Here is a 20,245-nt window from a genome sequence, read left to right on the forward strand (position 1 = left end):
TTGCCCATCCCTGCTCAGCCTGTCGTAAGCAGATCATTAATCTACAGGTTAACTAAGCACATGTGTTAGCTTTCTAAGGTGTACAGACTACACTATCTCTTGCACAAAGCTGTGTGGCATTAACTTTGTAGGGGAGAGGTCTTAATACAAAATTTCTAAGCTTTGTTTAATGAAGTTGGGATGTGTCCAGGAGTTTTGAACGACACGTCTAAGGAAAATACATTCACAAGTGCTCAATGGCTACAAAAATGTTTCAAGTTACGAAAAAGCCAAAGAAGTAAAATGTGCTCTACTGTTTTAAAGTGCCTGAAACCTTTTGTTTTGAAGTGAGGTGTTGCCAGACAGGTGTTGCATACAAGAACAGTAACTGCATTATCCAATTCATACAATATAATTAAAGAACTTGGCCCTGCAGTACAAAATTGCAGTGGTGAGATCAATAAATTTTGACAGTTTGCTACAGCTGGAATCTGGGTCTTCTCATACAGTAATTTATTGAAGTTATTAGATTTCATCAAAAGTTTAACGCTGCTGGATGTAGCCACTTTAGCCTTAAATTATTTCTTTTCATGAAAATTGAGGATTGATTTTTTTTTTATTTCTTAATAACTTGCATCTGTAGTTCTCAGCAGTTATAGAAGTTTTGCAGCATTTACAGCTAAGAACTCTGGTTTCTTATATACATTCTGAACAACAATAGAGCTCTGCAGAAAATATGGCCGAGAAAACATTACACTGGCCATTGTATACATATTAAACTATCTATTGCAAACCTTCTCTAAGGTATCCTGCCAGCGATCGTAATGAATTTGCCCTCTGCTTATGTGAAATTTGATAGTCTTTTGAGCCTCAGTAACCTCACTCGTAGAAAAGCAATTAGATCAGTGCAGTTTGTTTTCTTCTATAGAGCAGGCCAGATACTTTCCTCCAGAGATTTCCTATCTATTCCTATCACATAGTATCTAAGTAAAAGATGTTTTCTACAAAACGTACAATCTAGCATTAACACCCTTTGGTATTTTGTTCCAATGTGACAAGAGCAACACTGCAGAAAAAGCCTCTAGGCAAGCCTAGCCAACAGGGAGTCTGACCCTATCCTACCTGTGCTACTGTACGTGATTCTCAGCATGACCCAAAAATCCCAGTTGCATAGAACTGGGAGAAATCTGCGATGTATTTGGCCTTAAAAATTAGTGGAACAGTGAAATTAAGCTTTTACGTCCTCACCTTAATAAAATGATGAACATCTTCAATATGAAAAGTTTTACTGAGGAGACTCCCTTGTTCAGTTCTCTGTCTTTGTTTGAACTCTTCCGTCTTTGCTGCACGGCACTCCAGTCGTTTCAAGATCAGGTCTTTACTTTGCTGGATACATTCTGGAACACAAACCACTGATGATTAGATACCACAACTCCACAGGGAGAAAGTAGCATCTGCTACTGTCACACAACATAAGCTCACAGAAATCTGTTAGTGAATGAAATAGGCAAGTAATTACCATGCAGGATTTCAAATTTGAGTCTTACCCTGATGGTATTTTTAGATGTGAACTTTTGGGTTGTTACATGGCATTTAAATCTATCGTGGTTTTGGAGCACTACCATCCTGTACCCTCCCTTTCACTGCTGCTGCTGCTGCTTATGCAAAGGCAGTGAGTTAGTTCAAGAAACAGATTCCCACCTGCAGCACCCCAGACCTCCCCCTCCTGCTTTGGGAAGGTCCAGAACTGACTCACTTCCTAATTGCAGATATGCAGATGCTGCTGCAAGGACAGGGGCAGTAACATATGGTGGGGAGAAAAGGTCTAGAGCAGTGCTAGTTCAAATTAGTTTGAACTGGCATGCAGCCATACCAGGCTTCCAAAGTGACTCATCCAGGAACCTGCAGCAAAAGTTGTCAAAGTCCCTCTGATTTTGTGCTAATACTGTGAAATATTTGGGACAGAGTTCTTCCTCCCTTTATCCCCCCTACAGCTCCAAGTGATTTATAAATTCATAAGTCTACATGGACCGTGTGCTGCAGAGTGGAATTGGTGCTTCCGATGTTCTGCCACTACTTCATCTCTCATTGCCTGTCCACCCAAGAGGAACTTTATTCATTTCCCCCACTTGCCCTGCCCCAGACCAGTACTTCATTCCTGACACAGGCAGCTAAAGAGGAATGCAAAAGAACAGTCATCTGTGGTTGCTCTTTTGCCACCACATCAACCTGCTTTAGCTATGAGAAATTATTTTGTGGAGAAATAAGAGTACAGTACTGTAGCACCGAGCATGTTACTTATTCTCCATGGTAATTTATCATGCTTATCCGCAGGCTGATGATCCACTGACAAAACACTTGAAAGTGCACTGGAAGTAGAGGAAAGCCTGTAATAAAAATGTCATTTGAACAAATGTAGCAACTGTCACTTTTAAACACTACTTCCGTTTGTTTCCTAGGAGTACAGTCTTGCTGGCGTTGTGTTCCGCTTGTGACTTACAGGTACAGTTTAATTTATATACTTAGGAGCTCATAAGCAAGGTCAACATAGACTCTCATGTGAAAACACTGCACTCCAGATTGTTTGGCTTGTTTGTTTTTTTTTTAGGCACATTTCATGTCTATCTAAAACAGGAGGTTGACAATGCCGTTCTGTACAGGATGTACTAACTATAATATATAGCTATATATAACTACAAACACCTACTTTGCATAAAATCAAGGTCTTGATAGAGGCATTTTTGCTTTGGAACAAGAGAAACTTGACAAAAAAGGGGGAAAAACACCCACATTTATGCTTAAAGAATGTTAGTGGCTGAACCTATGCAAAGACTATGAACTAGGCATGCCAGTTTTAGGAGCAAACATCCATGAAATAATCTGTATCACAATATACATGAATTAATGACTATCAGTAAACTGTTTACGTGGTTAATTGATGTTCTTAAAGTGGAGCAAGTCTGCAGCACGGGAATTCCGATTACCTTCTATGCTGAAATGACTGGCTCGGTAGATGAGGGGAGAGCAGTGGATATTGTCTACCTTGACTTCAGCAAGGTTTTTGACAGTCTCCCATCAGATCCTCATAGAGAAGAGGATGAAGTATAGGCTGGATGAGCAGACAGTGAGATGGATTGAAAATGTGCACAACGTCCACCTGGAAGCCAGTAATGCGTTGTGTACCACCATTCTGTGATTCTGTGAATTTACGACTGTGAGATATGGAACAATTTATCAACACAAAGGGGAGTTGGACCATATGACCTCCAGAGGTCCCTTCCACCCTCCACCATTCTGTGATTCTGTGAATTTATGACTGTGAGATATGGAACAATTTATCAACACAAAGCCTGAATGTGAATGAGCAGCTCTGCAGCAAGAACACACTGCAACAAGACTACATTCAGTCTGACTATTTAGTTCATTGAACTCTAACCCTGATGCCATTTTTCTAGGACAATTTTCTTTAAATATGCTCACAAGTAGCAGAAAAGTTTCTGGAAAATGTGTGAGAGTAAAATACTTCTCACTGTTTTCCTTTTGACTGAACGTGTACTATAATTTTCCATGAGTGCTGATGGGAAGAACTGAGCCCTTGATACAGCACCTATCAGAGATGTCGGAGGTACGTTTCTCAACATGTTGGGCATTAGGTAATGTGCAAAGTGAAACAGGGAGAACCTTAAATCAATAGGTCAGTCAGCTTACACTTTGTTATAATTGTGTACTTTACACATAGGCAATGTGAAGGGCTGTAAGAGGAAGGAGAAAAGACTGCATTTTTAAAGTATTTTAGTCTGACATAGTAAGAGAAGTTTATCTGAAGATAAGCCTTAAAATTATCTTTTCACAAAAGTGATAGCACAATTATTTTTTGTGTATCTTCTGGCTCCACATGCTAACAGGAGATCATAAGACAGTATTCTTCACATACACAGCTATTACTGTCCCTAACATTAGCCAGTATCAACAACGTCAAGTATGTGAACACTAAATGAAGAAATCTCACAAATACTTGTAACAAATGTGACTCTTCAATCTTCAAATTGATGAAGTCTGGTATAGATGATGTGAACCGTAGACTAAATTCATAGCAATGCCTGAAACAAGACCTAGAAGGCTTGAAGCCAAAATTCCTACTCTAAAGCATCCACCCTTCATGACCAGGTTGGACGGGGCTCTGAGCAACCTCATCTAGTTAGCAGTGTCCCTGCTCACTGCAGGGGGGTTGGACTAGATGACCTCTAGGGGTCCCTTCCAACCCAAAACATTCTATGAATCTAAGATTCTATGATTCACAGTAATAGTGTTCTTGGCCAATTCATCAATACCTTTTTAAAACAGAGGGGTATAAGGCTGAAGCCATAATTTTTTTACTACTTAATACAATAATGAGAACTCACATGCATATTTGTTAAGTCATGAGCTCTGGTCTAAGTACTCACCATTACTGAAATGCGCCAGCTGTTCCCAGAAGGCCTTGTGCAGATCCGTTAAAAGTTCTTCCTTTTGTCGGACTGAGAGATTATTCTTTACAGTTAAATGGTCCAGAATATTTGATACAATATTTAATCTACACTTGCACTCTTCTGGTATATAGGACTTCAGTGAATCGATCATTTTCACCATAAGCTCCCAGTTGAATAACCTTTCCTGAATGTCCTAAAACAAACATAAAAAAGTCTTGTTTAGAAACCAAGAATGGGTCTTTGGTTGGGCTTGTCATTTCATTGAATTATTCATTCCCAGACTACACAGAAAACTGAGGTGGCTTCTCAAGACCATGTGAATAACAATCCTCATGTACTTAACTTCTGAAAACCTTCACCAGTGTAGGATAGCAGTGGGCTTATCACATGTTCAGTTGCAAGAGCTGATCTAAAACTATTGGTGTTTTTCATTATTTGTAGCTGTCAAGAAGACACTAAGGCAGAAAAAGACAACAAGCTTGCAGAACAAATGTAAATACTCAAGGGGGAAAGATGGACAGAAAGGCAACATGGAAGTCCTGGGCCACTTTTGAAGGTACTATACAGCACACCAGTATGGGCCTTCATTTTGAAATGAGGATACATAGCTGATTTTGATACTGCTGGGATTCCTTCAAGTATGTGGTGAGCTGGAGTTCAGTAAATATACTAAAAATTAGTATAATTGCCTATGGCCTAGCAGCTTTCATTGCACTATTAGAGAAGAAGCCCAGGATTACAGTAGAGAGCAAGATTTCGTGGGTGAAACTGTAGCTGCTTTAGACAGTGCTGCAAGGTTGGAAAGAGCGTGACAAATACTGTAGTTAGCGGAGACACGCAGACGATGACCTTTGCAATGAGATGCAAGTATCACAGTAGTGACTTCAGGTAGGAATATTTCCTGTATCTGTATCCAAACACCTCATCTGAACTCTGCCCATCTGAAGGTAGCCTGGTATGGATCAAATGTGATCAGCTGCAAAGACTATTTTCATACCTGGTCAGCTCAGTTTACTTAGCTGCTCCAATGCAAAACTAACAAGCTAATAATTACTGTGTCTGTTTATTAGTAAGCCAAATAAAGCGAGCTATCCATTTATTCTCCAAATTACTAATAAATGCAGCGGGCTAGATGCTGATTGTACTGTTAATCTATAAATTCCAAGTAATCCTTTTAGTACGTCCTGTGCAAAGCAAATAAAGGATGTTAGATTTAACACAACATAAAGCACAATGCTGATGCCTTTATAAACACATTTTTCCGTCTTAAGACCGTATCACTAAGAGATGTGAAGGGTTTTCAATTCCAGTTAAAAGTCACTGGACACACAGAACCACCCTCAAATTTAAACTAGTATTTCTCAGTCGAAGTGGAATAAATACTTTGAAAGAAAAAGAAATGTCCTAACGCCCAGGGTAACAATTCTCCTTCATCATTAGATCTATTGCTCTTGCTCCTGGCTCGCTGGCTGCACTGATATCACTTTTTCCTAACATGACTGCCTAAACGGTATTTTGAGAATTAGAACTCAAATGCAAACAGTTCACCCTCCTGTGAGTCTCCACAAACTGAAATGGAAGTTGAGCTCTTTGCAACAAACCTGAAAGAGACAACTGGATTAAACAGTCTACATCATCCCTGAGGCAAGACTGACAGACTCTGTACACTTGAATCATTCTTTGTGTTCAGATTGACTAAATCTCTCTCAACTTTTATTTCTTTTTGAACTTTACCATTGCCTGCAAATCTTGAGATTCACTTAATAAGCTTTCTACTGCAATCATCTTCTCGGTCAGATCCATCATTATCTTGGTTGCTTTGGCACTTGAGCATTTTGATTGGTCCAGAAAAGCCTCCTGGGCTTTGTCAGTCTGCTTCCAGAAAGCTTCCATCTGTGGAATATGAATCAAAAAACAATCCATGTTCCCTCATTAATCATCTACTATTTCATTACAGCATATGAGTCTACTGAAATACAAGTGACTGAGACTACAGACAGCTTTCAGTATTAGTTACAGGGAACATTTTGAAAAGCTAAAGAGCCTGTTTACTATCTGATGATACGCGTGTTGGTGGCACATAACAAGTAGGTCGATCCTGACCCTTTTTAATATAGTAATTCTGTATAACTTACTAAGAATTTGTTGTTAGTTCTCCACATATTGCATCTATAAAAGCCTATTATGTTGTTCGTATTAATGGGAAAACTAAAAAAGACAACAAACTGCAGCCCTTTTTTTCTGGGAAGTTTATTTAGCTGTAGGAGCAGGCATTCCAGTCAAACAAGATTTTTGCTAAAAAAAGGAAAACTGAAAATTGTCACTGTTTTTAACCATCAAAGCCTTTCATAGCCACATGCGACATAAGCACTTGTTTAACTGCACTGGAATTAAGTACTTGATGCAGTATCAGCACAGTGTATGTGCCCATTCTGATATATTATCAAATGGGTAATCTCTAGTTTTAGGTTCTGATCCCACAAACATGTATGACTGTGCACAACTGTGAATATTCTGTGGTCTTCAGTGGGATTACTAGTACACATAAAGACAAGAAAATGTATCCATGGCCAAGATTTGTACTAAGTATCTGTGAGCTTTGCAAAAAACTGTGACTATTGTATCTGTGAGTACATCAAAAAAACCCTTTATATTACTGAGGGAAGAGTGGATTAGTTCAAGGTCCTGATCTATATGAATCTGTGTACAGGGAAATCATTTTCAATATGGATGAAAAGCATGTGCTGGCATAAGAGTGACAGACCTGCTGAAGGATGACTGCTGCTGGTGAATAACTGCCTCATGCTGCTCATCGAGGCTGCCAGGGAGTTTTTATGTGACTAACTCCAGACAACTCTAAACAATCAATTTTTCAAAAAGCAAAGTTAAATTGCAAAAGAAACCTGACACAGATGTACCATCGTTACCAGGACTTCCACTATAAAGTGAAAGGCAGAGAGAATCACAAGAAAGCTGAGAAAATTCCTAGTGAAGCACTCAACCATCAGACATTAAAAATGTTAACTCCTCTATGAAAAAGACCCAAGGCTGAGATAATGGGCTGTTTTAGTTCAGGGCTGAAGTGCCACCGTCAATCAGCGCAGGCAGCTCACGGAGCCATCAGACTGACTAGTCAGTCTCTCATTTTCATCAGCAGTGAATTTGCTCAAACCTCAGAAACAGGACTGGGAAGAAAAGTGTCTTCCAGATTATTCAGTTTACTGGAAAATAATATGCAGAATATTCTTAACCTCCAGCTTACTAGCCTGCAAGTTATTTGGACACAGTGACACTACTGTAGAGAAAAAAAAAAAAAGCAACTTCACTTTGAGAATCAAATGCCTGCTATCAAACTATATTTTTTATATAAAACCCCATGTAAATGTATTGTATTGTGCAGAGGTGCTAAGGCAAATGTTTTGCTAACGTAAATGTGCAAAGCATGCTAAAAGGTAATTATTTTCTTAGTAATTATTTCAGCTTAAAAATGTTTTATAGTCTCTTATTACTCTCTTACTCAGTTATGGAGGACTGAAGAAAACAAGGTGCTACAATAATATTCCTAAAAGTCAGACTATAACTAGGCTTGAAATAAATCTTACCATCTGACAAGCAATAGACATTTCTCAGCTCTAAACCCAGTGTGATAAAACAGAGCTTGTATAAAACCCGTATTTTCTCCCAAAGGGAGCTGGAAATACTTTACTGGGGCAACATAAAAATGTTTTCAGAACTCACACACATCTAAAGTGCTAACTGTGGGCTACACAACACAACAGTTTAAAAAAAATAAAAAAGCATTCACCACCAAAAGAATAATATTAAAATAAAATTTTAGGAGAGAAAAATTAGAAAGTTACATTATCTATTATGTGCTCAGAATATTCTCTTTCTTTCCTTTCTAAGTCTTCTAGAGTCTGGTACTCCGAATTATGGGCTCCTGACATCTCAGTATTCTGGAGTCTAGAGTCAAGTTGTTTCTGTAATTCTTCAAAATCCTGGAAAAAAAGCAAGTGTTTTGTTAAACAGAAAACCAGACAATTTCTAAATTCGGAAGTGAATTTGTATGTTGGCTCATGGCTAAGCAAGCTAACAAGAGCATTCAGAAAGTTCTGTCTCTGGGTAATGTACCTCCTGCAGCAAGCAAGGAATACTCCAGCTCTATGTATGGCACCTCTTAGCTACACTCAATATAAATGCATATACTTCCACTAGTATGTGAGTACAATCAAGACTGTTGTCCATCTCCACTGAATTCAAGTTTTAGTAAACACTACTCCGTGAGCTTTCATACCAATAATCCTTTGAATCTACCCACAAATATTTTTACTTTAATGCACATACCCCACCTAAAATGGCAGCTATGAGTGTATACTCTGTGTTTGAAAGCACAGAGAAGTATCCAGTCATGGTAACCACATAGTGTTTCCTGCAGAGTGCTAGCAGACACGGATGAACACACCCGTAATGCTCATAAGGGACAAATTACAGGCTACATGATTATATGGGTTTTTAAAGTTTTTCAATCCTTTGAAACCAGGATGGCTTTTTCCAAAAGCTAATGATAGTGACAAATACTAGTCTTCTGCCCTTACTTAGCAGCTTGGTACTGAAATGGATGATGCTTCAGTTGCTGAAACATGCCTTAGGTAACAAGCATTTACTTTTACTATCACACAATTTTGGGTGTCAATGCATTAACTTGATACCCTGTGTCTTGAAGAAATGTAACCAGATTTTGACAAGCCTCACAAACAATTTCATCAAAATTCCATGAATTTTTCTTACAATGCAGAAAATGCTGTCTGTGATAAATCATATAATCCTCAGTCTTGCCAATGCAGTATTACATACAGTAGTTTCCAGTGCTAATGCTTTTGCTTATTACAAATGTCTCTTTTACATGGGATCCATAATCAGCCCCTTATGTGATATCCCAACCCTAAGGCTCTCATGTTTCCAAGACCTTTCTCTCCAGAATATAGGACATAGGAATCCCATATTGACAGTTGAACAACTGGCCTATTCCAGCAATTACTGCATTTAATAAACAAGATTCAGTCTTCGTCTTGCAGCAGCTCAGTTAGGTGCATGAAGACACTGATGCTGTCAAGCCTCACTGAGGGTTAGGCTACATTGGAAAACATGCCCAATCTCTATTACCCCTGTGTTTACAATTTGAAGTCATTACCAGAAGTCCATCAGAAAAAAGGATTTGCACATCAAATCTCACTTTTCATTTAGTAAATACAATCAACTTCAATACCAAACCTGAGGATTTAAGGCAGAGGAGTAGTTTTAAGGCAAAATCTATTCTGAAATAAATTATGAGGTACAACTACAGAGATTCCTGATATTCATTCACAGATTGTGAGACTGAACGAACAAAATAAATCTCAACAACTAGAGCTGGAAACCCATAGACTTTAATGCCTATATGTGAAAATCCATCTGTATGTAAGAAAAAAAAAATCATTCCTGTAAGAATTACATATTGGACTACCCTGCCCAGAAAAATAGGGACATCTCCTTCGGTGCAGATATTCAAGTCTTTGCTTGGCAGGGCACTGGATAATCTTAGGTTATTCCCTGCTTCCTACAGAAGGTTGGACAAGATGATCTCCAGGGTGGCTCTCAACTCAGACTTTTCTATGACTCTAACCTGGAAAGTGGAACCAGTAGCTCTCCTATTTGTTTAGTTTTGTAAAGATTTTTTCCTTCTAATAATCTTAAAAATAGTATTGTCACTCCACCTGAAATGCATATTGACTGTCAATGTATGTCATCTAGTTCAGAAGTGGAAAATGGATTTTGATACAAGTATATGGAAGAAAAAAGGATAAAGAGGAAAATATGTATATTTTCCCTCGATAAAAAAAGTCTTGAGTTTCCTTCTTGTGCTTTATTTCCTGCTAGTTTATTATCAGTGATGATACATGGAACCAGACAAAGACGTGATAATTAGAAATTTTTAAATCTGAGTGAATAAGGTTGAAAACTTGCTGTTTGCTTGAATGGATTCAACTACAAAATAATTTTATTCTTAACAGATTAGACACATCACTGTCCTGATCACCTCATACAACAACACGGAGGAAATGTGGGCAAGATCATGGAGAGAATCAACTAACAAAGGAGTTTCTTTGTATTTCTTCTGAAATAGATTACAGATTACATTGCTTTTTAAAAAGAGCAGGTGAGATACCTTGCTGTGGCAGCCTGCACTGACTGGTTGGATTAAGCATTTTCTGTGGTCTGAAATATTAACCAACAAAAACACTTACATTTTCTTGAATTAAAAGGATCTTCTTGAACGAATCATCAGTAATCTTCTTTTTATGACAAAAGTCTGTGAGGTATATTTTGAGAACCTGATTAAACATCTACTCAAAAGGAAGGAAACAAAACCCACAGTAAACACCTGTTCAACATCGTAAGGACATCTTTGTGATAACTTTTGTTGATTTAAATCAATCAGTGAGACTATAGTGAATCATAAGCAAAATAACAGAAACATCATCAGAACTCTGTAGCACTTGCATTATGAAAAATTCTTCAGCTTTGATTTCAGTAAGATACTGGAAGATGGTGTTATGTTCTAACAAGGACAAAGACATAATCTCATATAGCCTTGTAAGCAGACCAACACATCTGAAACTGCCCTTTACTGGACAATATACAAATCACTTAAAAATACAAACCACGTTTTTCAAGTTTAATGAACCTCTAAGCTGAAAGATACTAACATAGTTATTACTATGATTTCAACTGTAGTCGGCCAAATGAAGTATCAATCATTTTTATATATAACACAAAAGTAACCATCTCAAGCTCTAGCTACCTTCTCTTACAAAAAATACACCTATTTTCCAGTTGTTCGTTGTGTTGGGGTTTTTTTTAAAGATTGTAATATCAGTGTCTTCAAAAAGATGGTTTTGAACACTGGGATAATTTTTGCTTAACCTCTTCTCTTGCCTTGATTAGAGTGTCGGTGTAAAGACAATTCACTTCGTTACTAACTGCTGCAGTATTTTCCAACATGAAGATAAAAATATGTGAAATTTAATAGCCACCTGCCTGTTTACTCATGTACCTGAAAACAGATGATGCAGAAGTTGCCCACTTTAAACATGTAAAAACCTAAATAAAACCATATTTACATATACAAACAGTTGTCGAAGCCAACATTTCAGCTGAGCAAAATCTGGGAAGTATGTTATCAACAAAGTTGAGTAGAAGAGAAAATGGTAAAGCAGCCATGTTGTGGATCTCACTTGCCAATGTTTTGGATAGGAGTTTGGCAAGTTTTGAACACACACCACCAAGATACCACATACTGTAAAAAAGGGGGAAAAAAAGAATTCAGGAAAACACTGAAGGAAGAGGGTATGTTTCCTTTTTCTAGAACTGACGCTAAGAAAGACGGACTCTGAAATCAGAGAAAGCAGAGTGGAAAAGGAAGAAACTATTCTCTAAACTGAGTATTTTTTTCCCCTTTTCCCCTGCTAGTGAAAATACACAGCCATTCAAAGCTTTAGCTAAAGGTCAAAGTCATCTGCCTTTTACAGTAGTTTCTGGTGGGCCACAAAGTACATTAAATGCTCATTTCCTCAGTGTTCCTGTGATTACATCACCATGTTGTTAACTTATCTTCATTTACAAATGGATGATTAACTTTGAGATCAAGTTCAACCTTCTCTAGTCAGGCTAAATTTCCTTCTGGAATCTGATCTGAAGTTCCCTTCCTCATCTACTTAGATGGGAATAAATCCCATCAGAAGAGAAGCTGCTTTCCAGGTTTACTTTCATGCTGCTTCTTTTGGAAATTTGTAGAAATTTGTTCAGAAAATCCCAGAAGAAAAATACTCTCACTGCATTTAACAAACTGTATCAGAAATGACCAATCTGCTTAAACAGAGGTTGGGAAAGAAGGGGAGAAGGAAGCTATATACTTTATGTCCAGATTTATATTAACTAAGATAAAACTCAGCAATGGTAATGATTGAGTACTTGATCATAACTACTCACCATAAACAACTGTATGCATCCATTTTTAGTTTGGTTTTTTTTCCTGTTAGCTTTGGATGCTGTGACTTGATGCAGTTAGCTATCTATGGTTTAAATGTGTACCTTAATTCATCTGTCATGCAAAATCAGAACTATTGTATATATGACAATGCTACTGATTCAGCTGAATCGGATTTTCAATTTTATTCAAAGAGCTTGGAGTCCTTGAAGCTGCAATGCACAAGCATTGTCCTTAAAACATAAGCTCATCTATTAAATATATATGTCTATTTTTCTATTTTTATGACCCTCAAGTGCTGTATGTTATTCTCTGGAGTAAAGTTTAAAATAAAATTTTTATATTATCCAGTCTGACCTCCTGTATTTCACAGCCCAATATATTTCTTTATATTTTAGTCCTCTTTGAAGCTCATATATATATGGAACAGAGAGATAAAATAAAGCAACTCTACTACAATACTTCCCAGCTAGTCAGTAGTTTATGTTATTTCCTAAACTGATATTCAACTAAGATGTTCAAAACAAATAGCTATAAATGAGGTATGAGTACCTACCACATGTTTTTCTTTTCTGAGTTCAGTATCAAGAAGCATGAGATCTTTTAAAATAAGACTGCAAAGGCAGAGCTTAACATCAAAACTAAAACAAAGATTTAAAAAGTGTTAATATCAATCTAAATAAAGGTCACGTAAAATAGCAACACTATATAATAGTTTCACTTAATCACTAAATTCTCCTAAAAGCATTGGCCCTAGAACAGCAGTCGAGTCACTTCATTTCTACATTGCCTTCTCTTTCAGATAAAATATCTCTACATAAAAGTAAGCAAAACAAAACCATGCTTTAACGAAGTTGGAGTTGCAGTTCCCTTTAGAAAAAGGCAAGGTAAATATAGGCATGAATGTCTACAACAAAAGGAAAACAAAGCTTTAATTTAAAACAGCTATAGATAGAGTAGGCATTTTGAAAATATTCTTCATAGCTAGTACCTTCCCCAGTCCCCATAGTGACACAAGTATAATTTTCTTTGTTCTTCCTAATGAGAATAGAGACATGCATGTATTCATCTAGGGGTATCTTGCTGTTGTGCAGCTGAAAGATAATCAGGGCTGATAAGCCATTTTGATTAGCTCTACCCGCTCATCACTCGAGTGCCTGAGAAAGGAACAGTTTTTCCACAATACGACATGAGTAGTTCCCATTAAAACAGAGAGAACAGACCACTGCCACTTGCTGTTCTCAAGGCACCTGCTGTGTGACTTGACATTGTACAGGGCAGAGGATTCCATCCCCAGCCAAGCACGCCACTGCATGTGTGAACTGAGCGTACAAGCCAAGAGATCTCCTTGTCATACGGTGATACACCTTTTATGAGACTGCTTTTGCCAAAGTTCTGATTCCCAGAATTGCATGAAGAACAAACTGACTTTCAGTCTGCAGCACGATGTATTACGTTAAACTCCCCAACCACTTTTTTAGGGTTATAAGCAGATAACCCTGTCCTGATGTGGTGAGTGCATGCATTCAAGTCCAGCCTTTGGTTCACACCAGACCTTTAGTGATTGTCCTGAAAACCACTGGGGTACACTAGGAAATGACCAAACATGAGGGCAGGTTTACTGCTTACCTCTCACACGTTAGCACTTCAGGGAAGTTGACCACCTTCAGGAAGGCTCGAGCCTGAAATCTGTCATCGCTTGTTGTGGAATGTATCGTTGTGGAGGAACTGCAGTCCTCTTTGTCTCCCTGGCTCAGGGATCCCAGGCTGCCTGATGTAGATGTCTCCATGACCTGATTAGGCAGAACTGACTGCTTTGGGTTCTCATGCAAAGATGGATTGGATGAGCCATCTGCCAAAGGCTGCAGTCAAAGACAATTTACAAGGTCAAGTAATACAACACAATAAGGAGATAAACATCTCATCAATTTGCAGTGTTTGCTTTCAAATGAAAAATTAAACAATATACAGCAAAAGTGTTTCCACATAAATTAAGATACTGGCAGGTTTCTGCATTGCCCAGAAAAGCATTCTTCTGTTGTGGTTATCTGCTTTGTGCATGTTTTCTTACTGAAGGGCAGATCCTTGTGGCCTTTTTCTTATGTCTCCTTGGACAGACCCAACTTCCATTAATGTTAATGGGAAGAAAAGGTCTCTTGACTACAGTGAAAATTAACCGGACACCATGTAAAGCACTGCAGGTTTCAGGGGGAGCTGAAAGCAGCTGATGCCTTACAGAATAAGCCCTGAGTCAACGGACTATAAACAAAGAAAGATGCCTATTAAGCAGATTGGCAATAAGTTTTCTTCCATTACTTGACTCTGCAATTTACTCTGACAGAATGATTGTCATTAATTTTTTACAAGTAGAATCTATAACCTTACCCTAAATTTCTGATTGATGGGATAGATCACTTTTGCCTTTAACGCAAATGCCGTGACATTACTGTTCAGAGGAGACTCACTTTCCTGTATGGAAAAGAACAGAAAACCATTTGGAAACAACAGCAGACCTGATAGTTGTTCACTGTAAGCATTGCATGCCCCTTCCGGTTACACAACTTAGAAATTCCTATTGATAATTATTTATTGACTGTTTCTGCTTTGGCACAAGAAGTCTTCTCATAACTCATTCAAAGTACGAAACCCAGAAAAAAGAACTCTGTCATTACCCCTGCTCCAAAATGCTTTTACTCCTGCAAGGGAAAATAGGTAATAGCTGGTATTCATTTCAGGTTTTTTTCCCCCTTTAGTAGCAACTAAAGATTTCACATGAGAGACTGGAATTATCTTAATAATAGAAACTATTAAAGGATAAGCTCCACAGATATCATCATGGCTATAAATTCTGACCTTCAATTTAAATAATGAAATGATAGATTAAACAAAACTAGTCACCATTTTTTCCAGGAAGAACTTTTATAGCACTACCCTTACCTATAATCTAGAGAAAATACCAATGTTCTTTCAAAGAACTTCTTATAGATAATGCATTCTTTTCATACAATCTGCTATATCATGTAATCTGACTTTCTGGTCCTCCTCTTTCCTATCCACTGCTTTATGCACTGGAACAATGGGATAATCAGCTTTGTTTCATGAGGATATGTATGGCTTAATAAAAGGTTGGCTATAAGCAACAGATAAAACATTTAAATCCAAGCTTTAGGAGATTTCTTAGTCTAACTTTTTTTGGTTTTGTCATATGAAATGAAAGAATCTGATCTATCGAAACACCACACTCTTTTGCACAAAGATTTTTCTAGGAAATATCAAAGCACTAATAGAGTCTAAAAATAGAGACGGGAAGAGAAGAGCAAACTACGTCATTCATTAGACTCTTTTATCATTGCCCCTTTTCATCTCCATCTCATTTCCAACAGTCAATTTTGGATTTACTGATAAAGTTAAAAGCATGTGGTCAGCATGTAAAACACTTGCTCATACTGAGTAGTTCCACTGCTGTAGTACGTATTCAGGGATAGAAGCCGACAGATCCATTGCTCTGTAATGGCTGGGGGCAGAGCAGCTCCCATCCCCAGCCATAAAGCCATATCACAGTGTGCTAGAACTAACACATCCTGCTTCTCAGCAGGCACAAGTAATACACAGTTATTATTAACATAGCAATTATGGTATTATTGCAATGTGGAAGGTCTCAGAATGAAAATACCTGTTTTTCTGAAGTGCTCTAACCTAACTAAAAACATTTTCCATATATGCTTCTCCATGAACTGTCAATTTGATGCTAGTAACAGCAAAAGCTTCTGGGAATTGGAACAAATGAATAAAAAATATATGTAACTTCAGTAGTTAAACAAATAGGTGGGAGAAAGTGCCTTCAAATAACAAGGTTAGTTCTTAATGTGTTGTAAATGAGCTCATGTGTTTGGGAAATGGATATAGTTGTAAATGATCACCTTTAAAAGACGGTGATCCCATTTCAAAAAGACTGGTAATATGCATAAAGTTATATTATTACATAAGTTCTCCCATAAGATTTACACTCCAAAAGACAATCTAATCCATGTTCACTTGTTATGCTGTATTTTAACTCAAGCAAAACGACCAACCATGGTTTGTCGCCATTCCTCATCACAAAACTGAAATGAAGATTAATTACCTGTCAGGATTTAAACCAATAGTAAAATGTTTACAACAATGTCTATCTTCTCTTTGTCTTAAACACCAGTTCTCATTACAAGCTGGCTGGCTTTAACTGACGCTTTCTGCATGTACTTAATTTATGTATAGTAGACTGAATGACTTAGCTGAACTGCACATTTTTTTTATATGTGCAGTTTAACTCACAACCTTTAGCTTCATTGAGAGCAGTCAAATCAGCTTTGGGTGAAAGGCTGTGATCTAACAACGACACGGTAGGACTGGTCATCAAGTTACTTTGAGATTCGCGCAAAAAAAAAATAGTTGTTTGAATTCTGAAGGTGGGTTAAGTTTATACCTTCTCCTACTTTTCTTTCCAAATTGTCCTCTAATTGTCCTTGAATCCCAGCTCACCACACTGGTGTTTCAGAGGTCACTTGACCTCTGCACTGCATCTTCAGCTGGTACCTGATGGGAGAACTTCCTATGTGAGAAAGCCATTGAAGATGCTGCTGTTCACAAACATACTCATTTTATTTCATTTATTCTTTCTGCCTCCATTGATCTACTCAGTCCAGCTGAGAGTTGGAGCCTCTAAGGAGGCTCTAGAAAAAAAAGTATTTGTTCCAGATTGGACCTGATGAGGGAACTTTGTTAATTCTCTAATAAATCTCCTTCTCCAGAGAAGAATCTACTATCAACTACCAGCACCGATTTCAGTACTTAAGACCTTTTTCTTATGTCAATAGTGTTAACTCTTCCCATCAGCCTTTTGAAATTAAGGACAATGTAGAGACAAAACCAAAGAAGTCTCTGTCCAAAAAGAACTCAGGATCTTGACGTAAATACCCAAAGAGTCACCCAAGAGAAATAGAATTCATAAGGGGAATGAGTGCCTGAAATGGTTGCATTCATAAGCAGCCATCAACTCCCGCTCTCCTTATTACGCTTTTTCTGAACACTTTTTAAGGACTTAATTCCAAACCTAATAAAATTAAGACAGTTTGGACACGGCCCTGAATGTGCTCATTGCTACATCCAGCAAAATGGACATCCACCAACAAGAGTAGAGCTTTACCTCCAGCACCATTTCCTCTTTTGATGTATAGGGTTCTGCTTTACTTTTCCTAAGTGTGTGCTCTTTTTCATCAGAGCTGAAGCTTTCAAGAAGTCTCTGGGAATCATCCTTCTGAAATTCCAAGAGAAAAAAGATAAAACATAACACTGAGATCATGCAGATTCACTGGAAGCATCTTTGACAGCAGCCTGGATACATTCATGTCTCCATCCTGAAAATTGTTTCAGTATTAGTTGAAAATTTTGGAAAAATACAATCTGAAAATGCATGAGAATTTTACATATTCACAAAGGAATAATTAAAATTAATGAACTTTATGCATTTGACCAGAAGTTCACAAAATTTAGGCTGAGTGATCAGGACTTGTGGAAGTAGCCACATTGGATTCACCGCTGTACCTCACACCACAGCCACTCCAAAATAAGAATTTGCTTTTCTCATCTTATTTATCTGACTGTTCATATTCATCCAGTTTTCATTTTCATTCCTTTATATCTCCACCACTACAGTTTTTAAAAGTATTTCATTTTTTCCAGGATTCATTTCTTTCCTGCTAACTTTTCTAATCTCATCGCCTTCCTCTCCATTAGCTTTTGTCCTTTCTAGTTTTTGCAACTGAAGTGCTACTGATCTCCCCTTTTCAAGCATTAAGAAGTTGAAAAAAACTAAGCCTAACTGTAATTACTGTAACACTTCATCAAGCTAATCTACTGGAATACCATAATGAGACAAGCTCCAACCCAAAGGGACACAAGAGCCTCCAGGCCACACCATACTCTAACAGGACAGTATTATCGATAGAAATTTGTTACGGCACACTACACACTCTGAAGTTACCACAGTAAAGGTGTCTTCTTAAAACCTTCCCAGTGCGTCCTATGCACAGATCATCAAACCAGTAAGGCACTTAACTGCACGTATCCAAGTCCCACAGATTCAGGCTGAGATCTATAGAATAGTGATTAATTGGGGCTGAATGACAAATGCCGGTAGCTTATTGCAGTGCCTATGGCTGCTCTGGATTCCAGGTACTGCCCTGCTCCCACTGCAGGGATAACTCAGCTGCTTGGGAAACAACACTGCGTACTTAGGTAAACTACCCCTGCTTTTACTTTGGATACAGAAGGCTGCAATACGTGCAGTTCCGTAGCTGCTATACATGCAACAGGCTTGCTCTATAGCATCGGTGGGGCAGTCAGCACGAGGAAGGAACAGGCACAGACAGCCCAAGGTAGCCCTGTTTCATTTGGGAAATCAGGCCCATAGGATACAACCTGCTTACCCTGCAATGTGCTCTGTATGGCCAGCAGGCAGGTTTTTTTTTTCTTTCAAAATAAACAACTCTTTTACAACAGCAGCATTGTTTTTAATGGCACTTAAGCACCTAAATGCATCTGAAGATCTGGGCCAGAGAGAACTGACAGCTTCTATTCCCTATTGACACAAATGACATGAAGGATAAAGTTGTACATGGCTGTATTTGAGTCGGTAGTGACAGTACAATAAAGATACCACCTGTTAAGGCAGGGAAAATGAGCAACTGAATCAGAGAGGCTTGCACTCGCGCAGGATGCATTGATCCCACATTTGAAGTGCCTCCGTTACTAGCCTGAAGCATGGCTTCAAACAGTTTCAAACCTCCTACTTAAAAGCAGTTGGGAGCAAGAGGATTTTTCTCCTGTGTCATGTTTAATGATGATCAACACTAGATACACATGCACAGCAGAACCATGATAGCTGAGAAAAGGTGTGGTTAAAAACCAAGCCAGACCAGACCCCCCACGGCAGGTTGGCAGAAAGCTCCGCTGGGCTCCACGTTTCCCAGCTGTGACAGCGCCAACCATTGCTACATCCAGTCAATACAGCACGACCTGGGACTAAATGTGATGGGAGAAGGAAGCAGAAGTCGATAATAATTCTCAGAAAATGTATCTGCCTGGTAGCGGTTCTGTGGGTATGCGCTACCTCTGCAACCCTCGAGTGCAAACAAACACTTTATGTAATAGAGATACAAACCATCCACCGCAGCCCGTAAAACAGCGAGGCAGCTGTGTTATTAACCAAATCCCATGCTTTAAAAAGCCCTGTTAGTTTTGCATCAAGCAAACTGTCAGGTGCATTCTGCTTCCTTTATTTCTCAGGTAAGTACGTGCGTACCCTCAGTGCGAAGTTACTGCAGTGAGTTAGTACCAATGCTCTGCTTGTGCTGTTTGGAAAATGGACTTTGGAAAAGTTTGTAAAATGCTTTGGAAATCGGTTTGTTCCTACTGGATTAGGAGGGAAATTAGTGTTTGTTTCCAATTATCTCACAAAATTCCTGCAAGCCAGGTACATCTTCCACCAGCCCTCAAAAGCAACACAGCCTCGTAGAAGCAGTGACGGCTGCGAGAGGCAACTAGTGGGTCACCTTTGATGACACAGGCCAGTAGGGCAATATTCGGAACACATAAATGCTGAAACCGGCCTCTTTTTTGAGTCACCCCGTCTGTTTAAGTGAATTTTTAGGCGAGGGAAATAGAAACATCCTTTCCAGCAGAGGTGTGTGTCAGGAACCACGGGGCTCCCCACCCACCACCGAGCCCACCCCGA

At 38.5% G+C, this 20,245-nt stretch overlaps 1 protein-coding gene across 1 annotated transcript in view; it reads right to left on the reverse strand.

Annotated features, from left to right (window-relative positions):
- EVC (EvC ciliary complex subunit 1) overlaps nt 1–17,858 on the reverse strand; it is a 53,204-nt gene extending 35,346 nt beyond the window's left edge. The window contains exons 1-10 of the mRNA XM_009635512.2: nt 17,853–17,858; nt 17,657–17,767; nt 14,860–14,943; nt 14,104–14,336; nt 13,031–13,115; nt 10,733–10,831; nt 8,309–8,446; nt 6,183–6,341; nt 4,425–4,641; nt 1,228–1,376 (exon numbers count right to left, since the gene is read on the reverse strand). Coding sequence (XP_009633807.1) covers nt 1,228–1,376; nt 4,425–4,641; nt 6,183–6,341; nt 8,309–8,446; nt 10,733–10,831; nt 13,031–13,115; nt 14,104–14,336; nt 14,860–14,943; nt 17,657–17,767; nt 17,853–17,858 — 1,281 coding nt within the window. The remainder of the gene's footprint in view (nt 1–1,227; nt 1,377–4,424; nt 4,642–6,182; nt 6,342–8,308; nt 8,447–10,732; nt 10,832–13,030; nt 13,116–14,103; nt 14,337–14,859; nt 14,944–17,656; nt 17,768–17,852) is intronic.
- Between the last annotated feature and the right edge of the window lie 2,387 nt (nt 17,859–20,245).

The sequence above is a fragment of the Egretta garzetta genome, unplaced genomic scaffold, assembly GCF_000687185.1.
Source record: "Egretta garzetta isolate BGI_Z169 unplaced genomic scaffold, ASM68718v1 scaffold193, whole genome shotgun sequence".
Lineage (NCBI taxonomy): Eukaryota > Metazoa > Chordata > Aves > Pelecaniformes > Ardeidae > Egretta > Egretta garzetta.